This window comes from Lactuca virosa, chromosome 4, assembly GCF_052849685.1.
Source record: "Lactuca virosa cultivar CGN04683 chromosome 4, Lactuca_virosa_CGN04683_v6, whole genome shotgun sequence".
NCBI lineage: Eukaryota > Viridiplantae > Streptophyta > Magnoliopsida > Asterales > Asteraceae > Lactuca > Lactuca virosa.
The window spans coordinates 143,219,807-143,238,674 of NC_136429.1; the positions used below are offsets into that span (position 1 = coordinate 143,219,807).

General features: G+C 34.1%; 1 protein-coding gene across 1 annotated transcript; it reads left to right on the top strand.

Moving 5' to 3' along the window:
- Positions 1-16,187: 16,187 nt before the first annotated feature.
- LOC145105148 (uncharacterized) lies at positions 16,188-16,973 on the top strand. The gene has a single exon (XM_079042279.1). It carries the CDS (start codon positions 16,188-16,190, stop codon positions 16,971-16,973), a length of 786 nt encoding a protein of 261 aa, XP_078898405.1.
- Positions 16,974-18,868: the final 1,895 nt, after the last annotated feature.

Below are 18,868 nucleotides of genomic sequence, written 5' to 3' on the forward strand. Positions count from 1 at the left end.
GGCCCAGGGCAAAAAGAGGAAAATAGGCCACCGAAGTCATAAATATAATAAAATTAAATCGAAAATAGACACACCCTTATGAAATTCACTATTAATATTAAAAAACACAAATATGGTCAAAACATTACAAAAATAACTAATTTAAAAGAAAAATACTTCGCATAACATTTGTAGATAAGTCAGTTTTTTCTCTATATATTTATACAATATACTATAGGAATTTTGGGCCGTTAGAGACAGGGCCCTGGGTGACCACCGGGTTGCCCACCGTTAGGGTCGGGCCTGTATATGAGCTCTCTCTCTTACGAAATACTCCTCTTCGTGCTACAAAAGCCAAGTTCTCACTATGTCTGTAGAACCAATGTCCAAAAGAATTTTGTGGGTAGCCAATGAATATACACTTCTCACTTTAAGGTGCTAGCTTGTCATGAGTCTCTCGTCTAACTAAAGCTTCATAACCCTAGACCTTGATATGTGCTAACGAGGGAACTTTCCCTGTCCACATCTCATGAGGTGTTTTGTCAACCTTCTTGGTAGGGACAAGATTGAGGAAATGGGCAACTGTGTCTAAGGGATATCCACAGAAAGAAATGGGAAGAGATGTCCGACTCATCATGTAACAAACCATGTCTAAAAAGGTCTCATTACACCTCTCAGCCACACCATTAAGTTGCGGTGTCCTTGGAGGAGTCAATTGTGAAACTATTCCACATTCCTTGAGATAGTCGTGAAACTCGATACTAAGATACTCTCCACCTCTATCAGATGAGAGTATCTTTATCTTCCTGCCTAATAGATTCTCGACGTCATGTTTAAAATCTTTGAACTTTCAAAGGTTTATGATTTATACTTGATTAAGTAGATATATCCATATTTGCTATAGTCATCTGTAAATGTCAAATAAAATCGATTAGCATCCCTTGTGGTGGATCTGAAGGGTCCACACACATCTGTATATGAGATCCAACAAACTTTCACCTCTTTCACAAGATCTAGTGAACGGTAATTTTTTCATGTTGTCCAAAAGACAATATTCACATTTATCATCTTCTCTTAATTCAAATATTTCCAACACTCCGTCCTTTTGGTGTTAGGCGAGGTGTTTCTTGTTAATGTGCCCAAGGCAACAAGGCCACAAGTATGCCTTGTCTAAACCATTAGACGAATCAATATAGAATACACCATTGCCTAACCTTTCAACACACATCACAGTTTCATACACACCATTACAAAGTAAAGCTTCAAACATAAAAATACCATTTTTATTGACCAAAATCAATCCATTCACATCATTAAACGAATATTGAAAACCTTGTCTAAATAGTGCTAGAAAAGAAATAATTTTTCGCGTCATTTTTGACGAATAGCAACAATCAACCAAATATAATCTAACATCACCACCAAGCATAAGACCATATGTTCCAATCTTTGTAATAGGAGAAGATAGCCTATTGCTCATGATCAAATGCATCCTTACATGCTCCACCTCCTCACTTTTATCTTTTCCCCTGCAAAAAATCAAAACAAATGTGAAAACCACATCCTGTATCAAGGACCAGAGAACAAGTAGGTTCTGAGTTATTAGTTTGAATAGTGTAAATACCTGCTGATGATGGCTTCACTTTGCCATCCTTGATGTCCTATAAATACTTGGGGCAATGTTTTTTCCAATGTCCCTTTTCATTGACAGGGAAGCAAGTTGCCTCATTGGTATCACTGACAGAAGGAATGTCAGAACTGGGCTTGCTTTTGGGACATTGCTAGACAACCCAAAATAGGTCTTGCCCTTGCAGTTCGTCTAGGAGTACCTTTTGGTGGATATCAACGCTACTGGTTGATCAAAAACCAATTGGTTTTAGAAAGGGCGCAACCTAACCCATATAACACATTCAACCTGCCAGGACCAGACATTTGATTGCGGCACAACAGCCATAATGCAAGCACTTGGTCGATGCCATTTCTTACCCCCAACAATCCCCCCTCAGAAATTGGTCCCTAAGAGAATCGAACTGTCGCCACTGGCTCTGATACCACTTGTTGGACATTAGCGCTACCGGTTGATCTAAAACCAATTGGTTTTAGAAAGGGCGCAACCTAACCCATATAGCGAATACAGTCCTCCAAGACTAGGAATTCGATTGCGGCACAACGGCCATCATGTGAGGACTTGGTCGATGCCATTTATGGCCCCCATCACATTTCCTCTTCTTTACTATGTTTTTCACAATGGCAAGGACCGGAGCACTAGTAGGAGTAGAGTTTTTATTTTTCTTCGAACTCGACTTACCTGTCTGCAATAGGTTGTGGAGTTTGACCAATGTGGTTTCAGTATTGTTAAAATGATATTTTAAAAAGAACTGATCATAACAAGGTGGCAAAGAGATGAAGACCATGTCAATGGCCAACTCCTCGTCGAAATTCACATTTATTCTTTCAAGGTGCTCTACGTATCTCTGCATCCTTTGCACGTGATTGGAGACCGACTCTCTTTCCTTCAAATTGCAAGCCATTAGTGCTTTGACGACCTCATACTTTACTTGACAAGCTCTCTTGTGAAACTTTTCCATAAGATCCAAGTTCATCTCCTATGGCTAGTAGTCCTCATTGAACCTTTGCAACTCAGGAACCATGGTAACAGTTATGATGTAAGCAACCTTTGTTGCGTTGTCATAACGTTTATTGTAGGAGATGATATATTCAGGAGTAGCAGTGGACTCATCGTTATCAATAAGTTGTTTTTCAAGGATATACTCTTTGCCCTTGAATCGAAGAGCTGTCTTGATGTTGCGCATCCAATCATCATAGTTGGTGTCATCCAATGTCACCTTGGACACGATTGAAAGTAGTGAGAAGTTCAAGTTGTGGGTGGATGTTTGAGAAGAAGAAGCATCACCAGGATTAGACATCTAAAGAGAAAAAATGTAGTTTTAGTTATATGACATAAATCCTTAATATTTTAACAGATAATAAATATTAAAGGCTAGGATCCAGTATAACAATTGACAACTATGACGAGGGATGACATAATCTTATCATAAATTTATGAAGGTAGGTAAAACAATTCACCAATTTAAAAAAATGAAATTCCTAGATCTTTTGAGATTGATTGAATCTTATCAATGGAATGTTTAATCTCAGATTATGAACTTCTATTTGTGACATGGATGTCGAGGATCACAAACAAGATGTTTATAACCATGCCAACACGCTTGGCAACTTCGATGTCTTTTATCATCTCTAATTAAAGTGTCGGTTAACCATATGCGCTCCATTAACAATGATAATTCTGAAGATGCCTATCATTTCTCTTTAAAGTCCCTATTAGTGTGTCAGTTAGCCACACACATTCCACTAACGACATATCAAAGTACGATGTTCATTTTCATGGATTATCATACTTTTCGCATTTTCCTAAAGAAAAGTATGAGGTCGTCAAAGCACTAATAGCTTGTAAGTTGAAGGAAGGAGAGTCGGTTTGCAATCACGTGCAAAGGATGCAGAGATACGTAGAGCACCTTAAAGTATGATGTGTGTTTTCATGAATTAGTATACATTTTGCATTTAAAGAAAGTTCTAGTAGTTTTATACCATTATACTTTTAATGAGATTATGTCCTATCAAATCCGTTCGGCTAATAACCTTCCACCATACAGGGGACCGGTGGGTGAGAGTAGACACCCAATGGTGGTCATTTTATAGGTCGCTTCCTTAAACCATTTTATAGTATGACTTCGTGAATGAGGCGTACTAGCGATTTGAATGACTTGTCTTATACATATAATATATCAAACTTTTAATACTATATATATAAGGTGTATTTTTAAATTTTTCTAAAACACTACGTTTAATATTAAATTTTTGAAAATTAATAAAAATTAATTTAATTTAAAATTAAACCAATTATGATTTAATCTTTATCTTTTAATTAACAATTAATTAAACTAATTTAAATCACAATAGGATTAAATAATTATTTACTATTAAACTATTAATCAAATAATTAAAATTTAATCCTAATCCAATCCCTACAAAATTTCAAAAATTAAGGATATTGGGTTATCCAATTTTTAATTATTCTATTGTAATCATTTAAAACAATAATTATAAAGTAAGAAACCCTAACAAACCCTAGGAATTTCCAAATTAAGGGAGGAGGTTATGGTTTCAAGAAACCTAGCCCAAGTCGAAAATTCCAAGCCTTATGGTTTAATTTCTATAAACTCTAATTTGATCGATTCAAGTATTATACATTTTCAATTGAAAACATTGGTCTCTAATAATACTGATAGGTTTTATAGGTTACAAAATTCATTTGACGGAAAATAACTTAACTCTTCAGTTCACATGCAACCTAATTGGATCTATGTTTTTACTATCGAATGATATTATACGTGAACATCAAAGAACCCTATAGAAACCGTAGGATTATCGAAAATCATATGAGAGTTAGGGTTTACGTACCTCTTGATTATTCTTGTAAATAATGAATGAAAAACCTTCTTCAAAAGCTCTTGGAGGCAAGCACCAGAAATGTCGTGCCTCTGATGGTTCACACCCAAACTCTAGCAACTAAGAAAACATGAGGGGAGAGGAGAGGGGATGGAATATTCGGCTATCCCTCTAGGAGTATCAGTGGCCGGAAATGGGAAGCAAAAGGAACCTATTTATAGCCGATAAGAAAACCATAGAAACCATAATTTGAAATGAAATAAAATTACTTCAAATCCGGAATTATCTAGCTTCCTAATTATCCATAATATATATATGGAAAAATCTAGAAAACCTAAGGGAGCCTCCAAATTTCGGCCAAACCTAGGATCCTTCTAGAATTTCTCTCTTGTCCGAATATTCAGCAATTACAACTTTAGTCCTTTTACTTTTAATTAATCCAATTAATCCCACAATTAATTCTAATTAATTTCTGATTAATTCTTAATTAAATAATATTATTTATAATTATTATATTAATCTCATAATATATTAATAAATCATTTATTGTTATTTATTAATCTTACAAAAGATCAATAAACCAACCTCTCTCTCCAAAAGTCATTATAGTCAATTGCTAGGTTTGAGGGCAACCTAAAAGGAATTTGCTTTTAACTAAAGTATATATCAATTTAGTTATTGTCTTAGACACCTAATCCAACAGTAAATACCTGTCGATGATGGTTTCACTTTGCCATCCTTAATGTCCTGCAAGAAATTGGGTAGCTTCGTCTCCAATGGCCCTTTTCATTGCAATAGAAGCAAGTTGCCTCTTTGGGAACACTGTTAGAAGGAATATTAGAACTGGGCCTTTCTTGTACGCCATTGCTAGACGACCCAACATGCGCCTTGCCCTTCCAGTTCGTCTTATGAGCACCTTTACTCTTCTTTACTTTGTTTTTCCCGATGGAAAGGACATGAGCACTAGTAGGAGTAGATTTTTTATTATTCTTCAAACCCAACTCAACAGTCTGCAATAGGTTGTGGAGTTGGGCCAATGTGTTTTCGGTATCGTTGAAATGATAAGCCAAATTGAACTGATCATAACAAGGTGGAAAGGTGTTGAGGACCATGTCAATGGCCAACTCCTCGTTGAAATTCATATTTAGCCTTTCAAGGTGCTCCACATATCTCTGCATCCTTTGCATGTGATTGAAGACTGACTCTCCTTCCTTCAACTTGCGAGCCATTAGTGCTTTGACGACCTCATACTTTTCTTGACGAGCTCTCTTGAAAAAGTTTTCCACAAGATCCAAGTTCATCTCGTATGGCCAATAGTCCTCATAGAACCTTTGCAATTCAGGAACCGATGTGTCAACCATGATGCACGCAACCTTTGTTGCGTCATCATAATTTTTCTTGTAATAGATTATTTATTTAGGAGTAGCAGTAGACTCATCGATCTCACTAAGTTGTTTTTAAAGGACACACTCTTTGCCCTCGAATCGAAGATCCATCTTGATGTTGCGCATCCAATCATTATACTTGCTGCAATCTAATGTCACTTTGGACACAATTGAAAGTAGCGAGAAGTTCGACTTGTGGGTGGAGTTTTGAGAAGCAGAAGCATCACCAGGAGTAGAAATTTATATAGAAAAAATGTAGTTTGAATTAAATGACATAAATCCTTAATATTTTAACCCATAATAATTATTCAAGGCTAGGATCCAATATAACAATTCACAACTAAGAAGAGGGATGTCGTAATCTTATCGTAAATTTATGAAGGTAGGTAAAACAAGTCACCAATTTAAAAGTATGAAATTCCTAGATATCTTGAGATTCATTTGATCTTATGAATCACATGTTTAATCTCATATTATGCTATGTTATTTGTGACTGGGATGCCGAGGATCACAAAAAAGATGTGAATAACCATGCAAACACGTTTGACAACTTCGATGTCTTTTATCATCTCTAATTAATGTGTCGGTTAACCACACACTCCATTTAAAATGATAATTTTCAAGATGCCCATCATTTCTATTTAAAGTCCCTATTAGTGTACAGGTTAAGCACACACGATCCATTAACGACATATTAAAGTATGATGTTCATTTTCATGGATTAGCATACTTTTAAAATTTTCCTAAAGTAACTAGAGTGTGAATTTTTTAAAGAAAGTTCTAGTACTTTTATATCATTATACTTTTAATGAGATTATAACCTATCAAATCCGTTCGACTAAAGACCATCCACTATACAGGAGCAGTGGGTGAGAGTGGACACGCAATGGCGGTCATTTTATAGGCCGCTTCCTTAAAGCCCCCTTATAGTATGGCTTCGTGAATGAGACATACTAGCGATTTGACTGACTTGCCTTATACATATAATATACTCCCTCCGTCCCAAATTAATTGTCCACTTTTGACTTTTGAAGTCTTTTTTCTTCAATTTTGACCTTAAATATTTTTATTTGTGTTATATATTACTTGATAAAACTTATAACAATGAAAAGAAATTTAAAATACAATCCATTCATATATTTTGCATCAAATATTATCTATCGAAAACAAAAATATTCAAGGTCAAAGTTGAAGAATAAATACTTTAAAAGTCAAAAATGGACAATTAATTTGGGACGGAGGTAGTATTAAACTTTTAATAGTATATATAAGGTGTATTATAAGACTTTTCTAAAACACTAGGTTTAATATTAAATTTTCAAAAGTTAATAAAAAATATTTTTAATTTAAAACTAAACCAATTAAGATTTAATAATTATCTTTTAAATAAAAATTAATTAAATTAATTTAAATCAAAAAGGGATTAAATAATTATTTACTATTAAACTATTAATCAAATAATTTAAATTTAATCTAAATCCAATCCTTACTAAATTTAAAAAAATTAAGGGTATTGGGTTATCCAATTTTAATTATTCTATTTTAACCAATTAAAACAATAATTATCAACTAAGAACCCTAACAAACCCTAGAGAATTTTGAAATTAAGGAAGGTGGCTATGGTTTCAAGAAACCTAGCCTAAGTCGAAAATTACAAGCCTTCAGGTTTAATTTCTATAAACCCTAATTTGATCTATTCAATTATTATGCATATTCAATTGAAAACATTGGGGTCTGATACCACTGATAGGTTTTATAGGTTACAAAATTCATGTGGCGGAAAATAACTTAACTCTTAAGTTCACATTAAACCTAATTGGATATATTTTTTCACTACTGAATGTTATAATCTATGAACATCGAAGAATCCTATAGAAACCCTAGGATTATCGAAAATCATAAGAGAGTTAGGGTTTACATACCTCTTCATTATTCTTGCAAATAGTCAATGAAAAATCATCTTCAAAAGCTATTGGAAGCAAGCACCAGAACTCTCGTGCCTCTAATGGTTCACAACCAAACCCTAGCAACTAAGAAGACTTGAGGAGACAATAAAGGGGATGGAATTTCCGACTATCCTTCTAGGAGTATCAGTGGCCAAAAATGGGGAGCTAAAGGACACAATTTATAGCTGACAGGAAATCCGTAGAAACCCTAATTTTAAATAAAATAATATTATTTCAAATATACAATTATCTAGTTTCCTAATTATCCATATTATTTGTATGGAATAATCTAGAAACCCTAAGGGAGCCTCCAAATTTCGGCCAACCCTACGATCCTTGTAGAATTCCTCTATAGTCCAACTATTGAACAATTGCACCTTTAGTACTTGTACTTTTAATTAATCCAATCAATCCTAAAATTAATTCAAATTAGTTTCTGATTAATTCTAAATTAAATAATATTATTTCTAATTAATATATTAATCTCATAATATATTAACAAATTATTTATTGTTGTTTATTAATCTTACAACAAATCAATAAACTAACCTCTCTCTCCAAACGTCATTCTAGTCGATTGCTAGGTTTGATGGTAACCCAAAAGGACTTTGCTTTTAACTAAAGTATATACCAATTTTGTTATTGTCTTAGACACCTAATTCAACAACAAATACCTATCGTAGATGGCTTCACTTTGCCATCCTTGATGTCCTGCATGTAATTGGGGCAGCTTCGTTTACAATGGCCCTTTTCATTGCAATAGAAGCAAGTTGCCTCTTTGGGACTAACATAAGGAATGTCAGAATTGGGGCTTACTTGTGGGCCATTGCTAGACGACCCAACATGGGCCTTGCCCTTACAGTTCGTCTTAAGAGCACCTTTCCTCTTCTTTCCTTTGTTTTGCCCAATGGGAAGAACAGGAGCACTAGTAGGAGTAGAGTTTTGATTTTTCTTCGAACCCGACTCAGCTGTCTGCAATAGGTTGTGGATTTGGGCTAATGTGGTTTCAGTATTGTTCAAATGGTAAGCCAAAATGAACTGATCATAAAAAGGTGGCAAGGAGTTGAGGACCATGTCAAAGGCCAACTCCTCGTCTAAATTCATATGTAGCCATTCAAGGTGCTTCATGTATCTCTGCATCCTTTGCATGTAATTGCAGACCGACTCTCCTTCCTTCAAATTGCAAGCAATTAGTACTTTGACTACCTCATACTTTTCTTGACAAGATCTCTTGTGAAACTTTTCCATAAGATCCAAGTCCATCTCGTATGGCCAATAGTCCTCATAGAACCTTTGCAACTCAGGAACCAAGGTGGCAACCATGATGCAATCAACCTCTGTTGCGTCGTCATAATTTTTCTTGTAGGAGATGATTTATTCAGGAGTAGCAGTGGACTTATCGATCTCAATAACTTGCTTTTCAAGGACATACTCTTTTCCCTCGATTCGAAGCTCGATTTTGATGTTGCGCATCCAATCATTGTAGTTGGTATCATCCAATGTGACCTTGGACACGATCGAAAGTAGCGAGAAGTTCGAGTGGTGGGTGGAGGTTTGAAAAGTAGAGGCATCACAAGGAGTAGACATCTATAAAGAAAAAAGGTAGTTTTAGTATGACATTAATCCTTAATATTTTAAACCATAATAAATATTCAATGGCTAGGATCAAATATAACAATTCAACTAAGAAATTCCTATATCTTTTGAGATTCATTGAATCTTATCAATGGAATGTTTAATCTCAGATTATGCTCTTCTATTTGTGACTGGGTTGCCGAGGATGACATACAAGATGGGAATAACCATGCAAACACGCTTGAAAACTTCGATGTCTTTTATCATCTCTAATTAATTTGTCGGTTAACCACATGCGCTCCATTAACAATGATAATTTTCAAGATGCCCATCATTTATCTTTAAAGTCCCTATTAGTGTGCCGATTAACCACACACGTTCCATTAACGACATATTAAAGTACGATGTGCATTTTCATGGATGCGCAGACTTTTCATATTTTTCTTAAAGTAACTAGAGTGAAAATTTTATAAAGAAAGTTTTAGTAATTTGTATCATTATACTTTTAATGATATTATCTCCTATCAATTTTGTTCGGCTAACGACCCTCCACCATACAAGGGAGTAGTGGGTGAGAGTGGATACTCAAGCGGTCATTTTATAGGCCGCTTCTTTAAACCCCCTTATAGTATGCCTTCGTAAATGAGACATACTAGCGATTTGAGTGACCTGTCTTATACATATAATATTTTAAACTTTTAATAGTGTATATATATATATATATATATATATATATATATATATATATATATGTAAGGTGTATTTTGAAACTTTTCTAAAATACTAGGTTAAATATTAAAGTTTCGAAAATTAAGAAAAATTAATTTAATTTAAAATTAAACCAATTATGATTTAATCTTTATCTTTTAATTAACAATTAGTTGAATTAATTTAAATCACAAGAGAATTAAATAATTATTTACTATTAAACTATTAATCAAATAGTTTAAATTTAATTCTAATCTAATCCCTACTAAAATTTGAAAATTAAGGGTAAAATTGCAAGCAATTAGTACTTTGACTACCTCATACTTTTCTTGACAAGATCTCTTGTGAAACTTTTCCATAAGATCCAAGTCCATCTCGTATGGCCAATAGTCCTCATAGAACCTTTGCAACTCAGGAACCAAGGTGGCAACCATGATGCAATCAACCTCTGTTGCGTCGTCATAATTTTTCTTGTAGGAGATGATTTATTCAGGAGTAGCAGTGGACTTATCGATCTCAATAACTTGCTTTTCAAGGACATACTCTTTTCCCTCGATTCGAAGCTCGATTTTGATGTTGCGCATCCAATCATTGTAGTTGGTATCATCCAATGTGACCTTGGACACGATCGAAAGTAGCGAGAAGTTCGAGTGGTGGGTGGAGGTTTGAAAAGTAGAGGCATCACAAGGAGTAGACATCTATAAAGAAAAAAGGTAGTTTTAGTATGACATTAATCCTTAATATTTTAAACCATAATAAATATTCAATGGCTAGGATCAAATATAACAATTCACAACTAAGAAATTCCTATATCTTTTGAGATTCATTGAATCTTATCAATGGAATGTTTAATCTCAGATTATGCTCTTCTATTTGTGACTGGGTTGCCGAGGATGACATACAAGATGGGAATAACCATGCAAACACGCTTGAAAACTTCGATGTCTTTTATCATCTCTAATTAATTTGTCGGTTAACCACATGCGCTCCATTAACAATGATAATTTTCAAGATGCCCATCATTTATCTTTAAAGTCCCTATTAGTGTGCCGATTAACCACACACGTTCCATTAACGACATATTAAAGTACGATGTGCATTTTCATGGATGCGCAGACTTTTCATATTTTTCTTAAAGTAACTAGAGTGAAAATTTTATAAAGAAAGTTTTAGTAATTTGTATCATTATACTTTTAATGATATTATCTCCTATCAATTTTGTTCGGCTAACGACCCTCCACCATACAAGGGAGTAGTGGGTGAGAGTGGATACTCAAGCGGTCATTTTATAGGCCGCTTCTTTAAACCCCCTTATAGTATGCCTTCGTAAATGAGACATACTAGCGATTTGAGTGACCTGTCTTATACATATAATATTTTAAACTTTTAATAGTGTATATATATATATATATATATATATATATATATATATATATATATATATATATATATATATGTAAGGTGTATTTTGAAACTTTTCTAAAATACTAGGTTAAATATTAAAGTTTCGAAAATTAAGAAAAATTAATTTAATTTAAAATTAAACCAATTATGATTTAATCTTTATCTTTTAATTAACAATTAGTTGAATTAATTTAAATCACAAGAGAATTAAATAATTATTTACTATTAAACTATTAATCAAATAGTTTAAATTTAATTCTAATCTAATCCCTACTAAAATTTGAAAATTAAGGGTATTTGGTTATCCAATTTTGATTATTCAACTTTAACCAATTAAAAAAAAATATTATAAAATAAGAAACCTAACGAACGCTAGACAATTTCGAAATTATGGGAGGAGGCTAGGGTTTCAAGAACCCTAGCCTAATTCGAAAATTCCAAGCCTTAGGGTTTAATTTCTATAAATCCTAATTTGATCTATTAAACTATTATTCTTATTCAATTGAAAACATTGGGCAATGATACTACTGATAGGTTATGTAGGTTACAAAATTCATGTGGCGGAAAATAACTTAACTTCTAAGTTTACATGCAACCTAATTGGATCTATGTTTTCACTATTTAATGTTATAATCTATGAACATCAAAGAACCCTATAGAAACCCTAGGATTATCAAAAATCATAAGAGAAATCCTGTAAATAATTAATGAAAAACCTTTTTCAAAATCTTGATTGTTCTTGTAAATAATTAATGAAAAACCTTCTTCAAAATCTTTTGGAAACAAGCACCAGAAATATTGTGCCTCTGATGGTTCACAACCAAGCCATAGTAACTAAAAAACTTGAGGAGAAAGGAGAGGGGATGATTTTTGGCTATTTTCTTAAGAGGAGGATTGGCCGAAAATATGAAGGGTTAAGTCCCTATTTATAGCTGCACAAGGAAACCCTGGAAACCCTAATTTGAATATAATACTATTATTTCAAGTTAGGTAATTATTGAATCTCCTAATTATCTTAAAGGGATATTTTAGAAACCTAAGAATATACTTCAAAACCGTCCACCACTTGTGGAAGGTTCTGGAATCCATTATGTTTAGCTATTGAACAATTACAACTTAAGTCCGTGTACTTTTAATTAATCCAATTAATCCCAAACTTAATTCTAATAAATTTATGATTAATTTTTAATTAAACAATAATATTTCTAATTAATATATTATTATCATAATATATTTATAAATCATTTATTGTTATTTATTAATTATATAACAAATCAATAAACCAGTCTCTCTCTCTAAAAGTTATCATATTCAATTGTTAGTTTTGAGGGCAACTCAAAAGGACTTTGCTAATAATTCAAGTATATACCAATTTAGTTATTGGATTAGACACCAAGTCCAACAGTTGGGGGAATCGTATGTCGCATCGATGTGGTCAAGAACGTCGGAAGCAATATAGTGAGCGGTGTACAGGTCACTCCAAGGATCATAATTACGAGTGGTAAGATGAAGAAATAAGGGGACATAGGTTTTGATGTTGGTAATACCATATGCCTTTTGGAGAGGAGTGGTTTGTTGATCGTCGATCATGGTGGATTACGGATAGCCTTGATACCATGTTAATGAGAATATTTCCCAATGAATTGAATTGCAATAGCAAAAGGGTATAAATACAGGATAGCCTGGGCTCGTTACAAATAAACTACAAACAAGGCTATAAGCTAAGGCTAATGGGGTATGGTCACTACATGTCTACATCCCTACTAGAAAATTGCTGCCACATCTACACTACATCATTTCCATTATATATTCACCACCACACTATTACCCATTGGAAATGGTTACCACTCCATATTATTTATCTTTTTATTTTTTATTCTTTTTAACATTAGGTTAAATAAAAAGCACAATTATAAAACATAAATAAATATTTTACTAATAAACAAAGCACATTATATTAAATAAAAAAACATAATTTTAAATTTCAATAAACATTTTACTAATAAAAAATACATGAAACATTAAAACATAGAAATTTAAATCTACATTAGAAATTGAAAATACATCAAAATTAAAGCTTACATTACTTATAACAGACATTGAAATTAAACTAGTAAATAGAAAATACTACCCTTCGTCGTCATCATCATCCTCGTTCTCATCGTCCGCGTCCTCATCCTCCCCCTCGTCATTGTCATTGTGATATTCGAATTGTTGTTTCCATATGTGCTCAGTCAAATCCTTACGTAGATTGTGATGTGTTTTGTTGCTTTGTATTTCCAGAAAGTCTTGTGAAGTATGTTGGGATGTCGACTTGTATTACTACAGGTGGATTAAGTATATCGTTTGGACTGTACGTACAAATAGTCATACCATCTTCTTTTATTATCATGTTATGTAAAATAAAACAAACAATCAACGCCTTCGTCAATTTTTCCCTATCTCATGCCCGTGTCGGATGTTTGATTGTGTGACACTTTTGTTTGAGGACTGCAAACACCAGTTCGATGTCCTTCCTTGCATATTTTTTAGCTAACTTGAACAATTTTCGTTTTTCATCGGCCGGATATGAGTATGAATTGAAAAATGTAGCGTACTCTGGATATATCTTATCACCAAGGTAATACCATAATTATATTCATGTCCATTCACAACATATGGCATGCTTGGTGCTTTAACCTGCAAAATGTCGTTAAATAGCGAAGAAGCTCAAAACACATTCATGTCATTGTTTGACCCCGTCATACCAAAGAATGCAGGCCAAAATCATAGGTCATGTGCGGCATACAACTGTTTACATCACTTATAGTCGGATTTCACAAGTATATATCACCGTAAAGGTGTATAGCATACTCACAAAAAAGATATGCACATTCTCGATCCGTCCTCTCAGACATTTTCAAATACACTTCTGATGCGTCAACGGCTAGTCCGTATGCCTATTGTCCAAGAGCTGATGTGCAGTTTTGTATTCTAGTAAAACCATATTTACCTCTAACATTCCATCTCAATTGAAAAAACTCATAATTATTTTTCAAATATCTAGCTATACGTAAGAATAAGTTTCTACTAATACGAAAACGTTCTTCGAATTTCGATAGGTCGTATAAACTATCAGGGGCAAAGTAATCATATAATAAAAGTTCGTTTGCTGCGATACGATCCCAGTTGATCGAAGTTCTGTGCGTCTTCTTGACATATGAACGTTCGGCGGCTCTCTGACGCAACATGTCGTGTGCCATTGACAACAACATATGCACAACCAAATCATCATCAAAATCATTATCATGGGATGAAGAGGAAGAAATTAAAGCCACAAAATTATTCATATTGAAAGAGTGTTCGTAGGATGAAAAAAATATGTTTAAGTGTAATTGTATTTACAGGTAAGTGGATTAAGTTTACATTTCATTGTTTTTTTAATTTTGCCAACGTACACAAAAGAAATGGTCAAAATTTCATTAACCAATGAAATTGCCGGTGATGGTTCGTAGCCCAGGCCACTTCACAAGAAACCTACGCCCCTTGGGGGCGTTGTTTACGTGTGGCTTTCTTTGCCACGTTTGATTTCACGTCCCCATACTGGAAAGCCTAACAAGCTACGTACAAAGATATACACATGTACATCATATGGCCTGCTAACACTAACATATTTTGTTCCTTTTATCTCTGGCAAGAAATTATGTTCCCCTCTAGAGTCTGACATCTAACTTACTGAATATTGACTATCAAAGATTAAAATATTGCAAGCTTTTTTTTCATAAGGTGCAATAGAAAAATACAAGTGTGTTTTAATTTGACAATTAACTTGCTCTGAGAACAAGGTCGAATAATAGAAAAATACACAACACATTGTTAGGATTAAGGATCGATAAACACACAAACACCCACGATAAAGATGAAAAGAAAAAAAAAGACAATGAGTTAACGTGGCTCACACGATCAGAGTCATCCGCTAATCCACAAACGAACCGGGGATCAGAGATTTTATTAACGTATGTAGCCGTCAAACACATGTTTTCTGCTTTAAGCTATAATGGTATATGGAGATCTATTCATAATTTGACCTAAAAGCTGCTTGTGGTTAATGGGAAGATTAGGCTCCAAAATTCCACACACATGTGATAAAATATCCGAAATACTCCAAAGCTTTTTCTTCTGCCCGAAAACCAGCTAATGTTATTATTATTTTTTCATTCGTGAAAGTGATGCCATACCTTAAATGAGGTTTTCACCACCAAAGTAGGATCTTGGCAGATATAGATTCTTTGTCAACCAATCTTTACATTATTCCATAGTGTCCTCAGGTTACCATGTCTTCAATATGGAAGCAACCATTCACCAAATTTCATTTATTTATGTTATCACTCGTGCGTTGTGAATGTATCGATATTTATTGATAAAATAATGCAGATGCTGCCAGAGTATTTGTATATTAATCAATTCAACAATTCAGAACCCAGATCATGCATTAAGAAGCAAGATTCATGTCGACTAGATATATTAAGGCATGTGAATATTGTGGTAGGAAATAGAATATTGGAAATGAGCTGTTGATATGGAAAGGAGGGAGACAATACACAGAAGTAGGTGACCAGTTAAACTTAATTCAGGAACACATTATGATTTACCACCAAAACTCCAACTATATATACACCAAGTTACAGGAAAGACAACAAACGATAAATCAATTTCTCAGCTTCTAGATCTTACAAAACAGATGGCTAATATTTCTTCAAATAACAAACCCCATTACCATGCCCGATCCAAAAGCTTACCTTCTACATCAGACCAACAATCCATATTTAATAAGTTGTACAGATTTCAGGATTCTCAAGAAACCACCACATCTTGTTCATCATCATCATCATCAGCATTGATAGGCAATAAACTAAATTGCCTAAATGATATGTATGAATCTTTTCAGCCATTCCTTACATTGCCATCCACTCAACAATCTTTAGCCCAAGGATGCTACAAAGAACAACTCAATAAGTTTTTAGATGAACTTGTTGGGTTTTTGGATCTGTGTAGCACCACAAAGGATGCTTTGTCCATATCCATGGATTGTGCCAAAGAACTCCAGTCGGTTATTCGCCGAAAAACAGGTAATAATCATGGGTTAACTTCTTCAATCGAGGGCTATCTATCCCACAGGAGAAAAGTGAAGAAGGTTGTTTGTAAAACATTGTTAGTTTTGCAGAAGCAAGGGGCATCTTCAGTCAAGGAAAGCCACAGCTATATAACACAATCAAGCATCAATATATTGGAAGAAATGAGATTAAATACTTTGGCAGTGTTTGAGTCCTTGTTGACCTTCATTCTTGGATCAAACACACAGTCAAGGCCAAAAAGTTGGTCTTTGGTCTCCAAAATGATAGGCAGCAAGCGTGTGCAGTGTTATGAGACACTTGAAGAAAATAAACTGAAGAAGGTGGATGATGAACTACATGCTGTAATCAACTACAAGAAAACCAAATCAGACAGTCAGTTGCAGAGAATATAAAAGTAGGCTTAGCAGAAATGGAATTTAGCCTCCTAGATATCAGTAACCAATTAGAATGCCTTTGCAGATACTTGATCAAAACTAGAGTGTCAATTCTAAATATCCTCAGCTGTTCGCAAAAAGTCAAGAATGCATATTGTAGGGATGTAAAGAAATTTGTATTGATTATAGTTTTGTAAACATTGAATTAATTTTTGTATAAAGTTATAAACCAAAAACAGCATTTTTGAGGTGATTAATAACTTTATCATTTGGATTATTAGACAGCACACTGGAGTTGAGTAATAACTATTTAATTACTTTTTGTATCCTTAGACATATCTCCTATCACGCCTCAAGTTTCATTTTCGTATTATTAAAACATTTGTGGAAAGCTATGTAACGGTTAAAAACACTCTACGTTCGGTGTTCCAATATTGGGGCATTTGACGGAGCTGGTGCTTTCTTACACCAGTGATGGTGTGGACTCCATATTATAAGGAGTGGGGGAGGGACTATTGGATGTTTTAATTGCCGAAGGAGGGATTGCCAAATAGAGGAAATAGTAGAAGAGGAGGTTTATCAATTGGGCATCATGGATGAATTCTGGAATTCCAGTCGAATATTAATGGTGATCAAGGAAGTGTTGTTTGGAGGTTTAGGGCGTCACATGGGATGATTTCGGAGTTAAGGAAGGATAAGGTTGGGGTGAAATCGTAGGTCATGTGCTCTCTTCAGTTGAAAATCCTGAAAATAGGGTTGGCTGGGCACTAGATCATACATTCAATGAAACAAGTTAATGTCTCCTATTGACAAATGTAGTTAAAAAAATGTAGTAGGACGCAGAATTATGAGAAATGAGCTGTGGATTTGGCACATGAATCTACCCTTTGGCCTTTACCAAAAAACTTTTTATTCGACAATGAAACAAGCTAACGTCATTTTTTCTTTGAAAGTGATGCAACACATTAAGTTAGGTTTCAGCACAAAAGAAGAATCACAGCAGATCTGGATTCCCTTTAAGAGCATCTAAACATGCAGAGTGTCCTCAATTTCGAATGTCTCCCAACCCTACAATCAACCAAAGGTTATTTATTCATGTTATCACCAAGGTTCTAAATAACGTAAGACGTGACTTGGCAGCAATGTCAAGCCTCAAGCTTTTCCGAGCCTTGGCGAACCACGTCGTTTGTAAGGCGTGACTTAAGGCGACAATTTTGTATATAATTCATATTTTTATATGTATTTTCTACTATTATTCATTTTTATATACATATATGAGTCAAGGCGGCGTTTTGGTAAAGCTTGGCGGCACATACAAGCTTTGGAGCCATGGCGCGCCATGGCGGAGCCATGGCGAGCTTTTTAGAACCATGGTTATCACTCGTGCATTGGGTATATATAATTTTTTTTTATGCAATGCCACTTGTGACTTGTATCAGAGTATTATATCTAAATTAATTCAGCAAATCAAAACTCAGATCATGCAATGAAAAAAAAAATCATTCGTGTTGTAATATTAATTAAGGCATGTGAAGGCTGGAGTATAGGGAATAGAATAATGAAAAATGAGCTGTAATTATGGAAGGAAGTGAGACAATGCATACGTGTCACATTAATATTGAACACCAAATTTAATGGAACTATTTATACCATGTTTGTAATCAATTTCATTGAAACACATGGCTTCTATTTCTTGTTAGGATCGGTACTAGCTCAAATATGGTCAACATAAAAGAACAATGAAGTTCCATTTTCTAAAACCAATTTGTGATAGAAAATATTATCCATTGCCTTATATGCTAGCATCTACTTTTTCTTTTTGTTGATGTGGGATTGGGTTTTGTGATGTCATAATTTGGGACGGCATTAAAGAGAATTTCATAGGAAGATTTGTTTTGTAGCAACTTTGTAGG

Coding starts and splice junctions, on each gene's coding strand:
- LOC145105148 (XM_079042279.1), top strand. CDS start 16,188: ATGGCTAATATTTCTTCAAATAACAAACCCCATTACCATGCCCGATCC.